The sequence below is a fragment of the Microtus ochrogaster genome, linkage group LG5, assembly GCF_000317375.1.
Source record: "Microtus ochrogaster isolate Prairie Vole_2 linkage group LG5, MicOch1.0, whole genome shotgun sequence".
Taxonomy (NCBI): domain Eukaryota; kingdom Metazoa; phylum Chordata; class Mammalia; order Rodentia; family Cricetidae; genus Microtus; species Microtus ochrogaster.
Genome location: NC_022031.1, coordinates 47,335,372 through 47,342,023, shown reverse-complemented (window position 1 = coordinate 47,342,023; position 6,652 = coordinate 47,335,372). Strand labels below are relative to the sequence as shown.

The window sequence follows — 6,652 nt, the reverse complement described above, 5'->3', positions numbered from 1 at the left end:
AGAGAGAGAGAGAGAGAGAGAGAGAGAGAGAGAGAGAGGAGAGAGAGAGAGAGAACCCAGCCTCTTCATAACCCCGTCTATATGAGTCTTCACAGCATAGGGCAATACTTCCTGCAGACCCTGGGATCTGCTGCAGCTCCCTGTCAGCTGCACCATCAGTGGAGTGAGCTGTAGTGTGCAGTGCTGTGCTGCTAGTGTTTCATGAACAGAGGTGTTCAATAAATTATATGTGGCGTGTCCTACTTTCTTATAAAATTGACTTTGCTTTGGTGATTTTGCCCACTCTTGTAGGCTAAGGTGTTTTGAGCACTTTTAAGGGATGCTGGTCTAAGTGATCTTCTATAGGTTAGGTGTGTCAAATCCATTTTCAATGTGTATTCTCAACCTATGGCAGATGCTTGAGGAGGGCTCAGAACTGCATCCTGGGTCAAGGCACGGCTTTATTGTATGACTGGACCCTCAGGAGCAAGCTGCTTTTGTTTACCTGAGGGAGGAAAGTAGATTCTGTAGAAGCAGAGAAACAGCACACCTACATGCTAGAGCAGGCTTCCAAGGAGACCACACCTCCCTGTAAATCAGGCCTGCGGACTAGGTCTCTTCCTGTTTAGAAATGTGCACTGCCCCATTACCCTGTATCTAGCCTGAGTTATTTCTGAATATTTCGGCCTTTGGTTCTACAATAGAAGCATGTTGCCAGGACGTTACCCCAACTATACCTGAAACAGAAACCCAGATCAAGGGGATTTGAAGACAGAAAGGAAACTCTTAGGGTTGTTCACACTGGAACTGGCCAGAACTGAGGGACAAAGTTGTCTTATCAAAAGAGGGTTTAGCTCACTGCCAAGTCAACTCTAGTCCCATGGGGAGTTGGGGTCCTTTTCAAGCTGAGAGCAAAGAAGATTAGGCAGGGTAAACTGGTTGTGGTGTTTTTCTAAGACGGCTGGAGTCTATTGTACTAGACAGACAGAAGGATCAGTTAAAAAAGAAAGAACGGAAAGAAAATGAAAGGAAAGGAAAGTAAAAAGAAAAAGACTCTTCTAAAACGTAGGCTGCCATCAGAGGGATGCTTAGTAATTCCTTGTTGATTTAGCCTCGAGTGTTTGACTCTCCTTCTCCATGGGAGAAATAGAAATCAGTAACTTAACAAGCTGGAAAAGCTCAAAATAGAGGCCACTGGAAAATTGCTGCACTATACTTCTTAAATCAAAGGAAAATTACATTTAGTGTTTTTTTTTTCCAGTTGCAAGGACTGATTGCCACTAATCTTGATTTCAGAGCAAACTAAGAGAGGGGAAATTTCACACCAGATGCCATGGGTAGATGGTGAAATAAGGGCAAACATCAGTGTAACTACTAAGGCTTCCCGCTAGGCTGGGGTTCATTAACTTTTTTTTTTCATTTTTGTACCACAAATCTTTTTGGTGGTCCAGGGAAGCCTGGGTTTGTTCCTCTCAGAACAGTGGCTTTAAATATATATTGGTTCCTCTGTCAAAATTTTACATGTGTAAGTTAAAATACAGAAAATAATGAGTCCTACTTGGTAGTTATTAAAATACTGAAATTAAAATGCAGTGTGGTAATACATTTGCTTAATTTTTAACACATTAAAAACTACACATACTATCATAATTTCTAAGAAATGACATTTGACTTTTTTTTTTTTAAAGATCCACAGCATTTGAGATGTGAGATGCAAGTATATGGGACTTCCACTAGTGACAAATGTACCCCTACTGTCTTGTCTTAGAATAAATTTTTGCCACTATATTATTATATTTTAAATCATAGTATCTGAGCAGCTACTAGAAATGATTTTAAATGCATCAAATACATAGACACAGGGAATGGTCTGTGTCTATGTATTTGATGCATTTAAAATCATTATTCTGAGACAGAAATAAAAATGGATTTCTTTATTTAGAACCATGTGAATATTAATGTACTTCATCAGCTATATTTGTAAATAGAGGAAATACTACATTTAGAATAAGTGTTAATCGAAAATTAAGATATAATATCTCCCTATTCAAGTTCATAGAACTTTCGGATTCTAGCCACATATCCCTGGGTAGGAGGGTTATAGACGCAAGTCAAGTATGAGCTTTAAGTGCTGGAGGGATGGCTCAGTGGTTACCGTCACTGACTGTTCATCTATGGCTCCTGGGTTCAACTCCCACAACACACATGACAACTCATAATTGTTTGTAACTCAAGTTCCAGAGGACCCTACCCCTTCTTCTGGGTACCAGGCATGTGAGTTGTACACACACACACACACACACACACACACACATATACCCATACACACAAAAATTTTTTATTAAAAAATGATTTCAAGGTCTGCCTGAACAACTTATTTCACTATGGCATGGGTGCTGTAGAAAGTACCTGAACGACGTTATGTTAAACACACCATGAAGATAGAATGTACAACCTCTTTCTCTTGTCTCTTGTAACACTCACGGAAGAAAACTACTTACGCTCCTAGGGAAGGTGTCCACTGTTGCAAATAGACAATGTGCTCTTCCGGGTCCACAGATCCTGGACACAAACCCCAGACCAACTGGAAAGGTACAAACATCTGCAGCTAACAGCGTTACAGGGTTATCCTTGGGCCTGCAGGCTCACACAGGTCTTTTATTGTTATTGTTATTATTATGCCCGTAAGGTTGTTAGTTTCTCTACTGCAACTCTATCCTGTGTATCTGTCTCTTCCTACAACGTTTTCTTGGAAGTGTAGATATGCCATAGGAAGAAAGCTGGACAGCCGTTTGAAGAGCTAGGTTGGGAATGGAGTCTAATAGCCAACACTAGGCACAGTTCCTCTCCCTTAAAAAAAGAAATACCAAATAAAACTTACACAGGAGTGTGGTTGGAGGGGGTGTAATGACGGGAGCAGGTGGTGGGAGATGAGGGAAAGAAATGACTAAATCACAGGTTATTTGAAAATGTTACAATGATATCGAACGCCTTTTATGTTAATTTTAAAAGTTTTCTATACAAGTTTTTAAAAAATTAAAAAGTAAATGGTACAAGGAAGATTTCCCATCTATTTAACCCATCCCGTTCCCCAGCTTCTGCGATTCTGAGATGTACACTTCATGCTCATTCACGCATAATCATACACTCAGATCTTAGAACTCTCTCTACAGACTATCGCATTTGTCTCTCTTAAGCAACCACACGTAAAGCTTGGAGTCAGCCGAGCGCACTGGATACCTCTTTGTGGCGAGCGGACTGAGGCGGTCCCCTTCAACTTTCTTGAGTCCCGGGGCCATCGCGGCCGAGGAGCACTTTACACCGGTGCCTCGCAGCCTGCTCGCGCTTGACGTCTCTGCTCTTTCTGTCCAATCTGCAGCTTGTCTGCGAACCCTCTATTTCCCAGCTATCCCTTCCCCACTCTTAAAAAACAAAAAGTTACCTCATCTCACCCTGGCAAACCTGCCCGATATGTTATTTCGGGAGTCTGGGAAAGCATCTAGAGGTTGAAATTACACATCTGCAAAGTATCGGAGGATCGCTGAGAGAGCTGGCGGCGGTATAAAGAGCCCCGGAGATGCTCTGGGATGCAGGGGACTGGCGCTGGTTCCAGCTAACCACGGACACGGCTTGGACAACACACGTGCCTTAGGAGGCTAGACAGGCTCCCTAGTACCGCGCCACTGTCTGTCTCTACCCCTCTAAAGTTCCCTGGTCACCTAAAGAGTCCCTTAAGTGGCTGCTACCAAGTGGCCACATCTCTCTCTGTTCTCTCTGGTCTGTCCGGTGGCCCCTTTGCTTCTGTCCACTCCCGCTCTCTTAGGTCAACGCACTTCTTCCCAGGAGCTGGGAGCCCGCGCTGTCACAGTGTCTGTCGCAGCAGACATCGGCTGTCCGTGTGCGCCCTCGCCTGGACACAGAGCCTCCGTCACAACCTTTATAGGACACCGCCCTTTGTCTGGCGGCAGGAGGGGGCGCTTTTCGCCGAGGACACCCGCCAGTTACTCCCCATTTTGCCGCATCAACCCTCCCTTGTGCAGCGGCTAAGGAGCAATGTTGGAAGGAGGACCCCTCTTTGTCCGAGGCTTTAGGGGAGGGGATACTGCTTCCAACCTCCTCTTCCAGCCAAGCACCCGAAAGCTTAGAACTCTTGCTAACTCATCGGGTGCTTCTTCAAATCCCAGCACAGGTGTCGTCTGATCCCAATGCCCAGCTCCAGACCCGCTAAATGAGTTTGGGAGAAGCGGCCTGTAACCTGCAATTTTACCAAATATCGCCAGGAAATGAAGACACACAACGAAGTTTAAAAGCACTGCACTGGAGAGACTGATGCATTTATGGGTCTGGTCTACTTTTTCCTGTTGGTCAACACAGGGCGTGGTTATTTCAGGGATGGAGGGACTCTGCCTCCTTCCTCTCTGTCCTGCATCTCCCAGGATGGTCTGAGAAAACACAAGTCAGACCTCTGTCACTTCTCAGATCTAAATTCTCTTGTGGCTTTCCATTTCATTCAACCTCCAAGGCAGGAGGGTGGGAGGTTTGAGGCCTTCCTGGTGGTGAGAGAGACCTTGTCTGAACAACAAAAACAAACAAACCAAAACAAACAAGCAAACAAAAAACCCAAACAAACAAACAACAACAAACCAACAGAAGGAAAGTGAACTGCAGCCTTTAAATGGTCCCTGAGATCTCTTTATCTCGATCTGTCTCTTCTATCCCTGGGGTTCATCCCCCTCCAGAGACTCTGGCTTGTCCTATCAGAAACACGTCAGACACCCTGCTGCCTCCTAGCCTTTGTACAGCTCCCTCTTCTTCTCACAGGCTGCCCAGGGAAGTACTTCCTTTCCCTTTCTTTCCCTCCATTCTCCTCCTTCCACCTTCCTTCCCCTCCCCTTCCTTCCTCTCCCCTTCTTTCCCCTCCCCTCTCCTTACTTTGCTGTGTGTCAGGTTAGTACTGGAAACTTAAGCCCTGCTCAGGCCGTGTTCAGGTTGTGGAGAGTATAACGCAGAACAAACCAGGCACAAAACCCCGCCCTCAAGGCACTGACATTCTCAAGTGCCACCTTCCCAGTGACGAGCCTTAAATTGTTGAAAATTGGACTTATGCATTTATTGCCTCGGGTGCACCAAGGTGAGTGTGGGGAGGTTAGGAAACAACTCGGGGGGGTGTGGTTTTCTCCTTCCACTCTGTGCCTTCCAGGGATCAAATTCAGAAGGTCAGGTTTGGCAGCAAGTGGCTTTCCCCACTCATTAGTCATCACCTAAGAGCTTGTTAGCTGCAGGGAGCCGGACAGGATCGCCATTGCAAGATGGCACCACATCCTGTCTTGCTGGTTATAAACAACTCCATATTTGGCTATGCCTTTGAGAGCTGCCTGTCCCCGGCTTCCCACATGCGCTGTGGATATGGGTCCCTGGGCCTATCTCGATGCAGTCTGGTGTCAGCTGATGGTGGCAGCCAATCACAGGGCAACCCATGTGCCAATTCCCAATATAAGCAGCCGCCATTGTGCCCTCGCTCTCTCTCTCGTGTCTCTTTCTCGTCTCTCTCTCTCTCTCTCTCTTGCTCTCTCGTTTCCTGCCCTCCTTCGCTTTATGATCTCCCTCAACCAAATGTACTCCAGTAAAGCGTGATCTGAGAAGAATCCTCGTGTGTGGTGGGTGTTTCTTCCTCGCTGGTCAAGAAGCCCGCCGCGGTTAGCTACTAAGATTGTGCCTACACACACACACACACACACACACACACACACACACACACACACATCATCATCATCATCATCATCCTTTGCTGTATTCTCAGTGCTTCATTCTGCTTAGTAATATTTACTTCTCTTGTCTTGTATCTCTTCTATATCCCTCATTACCACATTGAATAGATGTCCACCAAATGTTTTTGATTAGTGTCCGATTAAACCATCAGTCTCTAGGTATTTCTCTCTCTGAAGGCCCTAGGATTTGAGACAATAAATTCATAAATACATTGCACTTTGGTGAATACGAGCAAGTGACTCTAGGGTTGTAGTCACCCAAGCTGAAATTTCTTGTCTATTCACTTGTGCGATGCCAGGCAAATCACTCAGCTTCTCTCTGCTTCAGTTTCTTTATTTGTAAAATGGGTGCGATGCTGGAACTGTGGGAATCAAATAAGAAGAAAAAACAGGCAAGCTAGTTAGGATCACAAGCTGTACATAGTATAGTATCAATTGACTTTTATTGTAGTTGATTATATTATTGTTATAACTGCATTCTAGTTCCCTTCTCTGTGAGAGGGTTATATAAACCCTTCCACTGTCATGTGACTAGCAGCTGTGTACAGGTACAAAGAATATACATCCCTGTTTCAGGGCCAGGTTTGGTCATGTGCCTTGCATCAGCCTATGGCATATGAACAGATTTGACATAGACCATGGAGCAGAAGCTCCAGCAGGATGGCTGCAGGCTGAAGCAGTGAGAAAATCATGTTTGAGGCTGCTCCTGAAGCCTGGGTACCATGGAGCAAACACCAAACCTATCATAGCACTAATGTGACAGGAAAGAAGCCAATTGGGTGAGGCCCTGAGACCTCAGGATGCTCCTCACACCTAGGACGCCTTACCCAATATCTATGGAAACTCGCCATTTTATTACAGATCGAAAAGATACAGCCTGGGCCGGGCGGTGGTGGCGCACGCCT

The 6,652-nt window shown here is 45.4% G+C and overlaps 1 protein-coding gene across 1 annotated transcript in view; it reads right to left on the bottom strand.

Annotated features, from left to right (window-relative positions):
* The window catches only part of Tal2 (TAL bHLH transcription factor 2), a 6,687-nt gene extending 2,796 nt beyond the window's left edge, over positions 1–3,891 (bottom strand). The window contains exon 1 of the mRNA XM_026786764.1: positions 3,220–3,891. Within this exon, the coding sequence (XP_026642565.1) occupies positions 3,220–3,278 (59 nt within the window). The 5' untranslated portion in view covers positions 3,279–3,891. The remainder of the gene's footprint in view (positions 1–3,219) is intronic.
* Between the last annotated feature and the right edge of the window lie 2,761 nt (positions 3,892–6,652).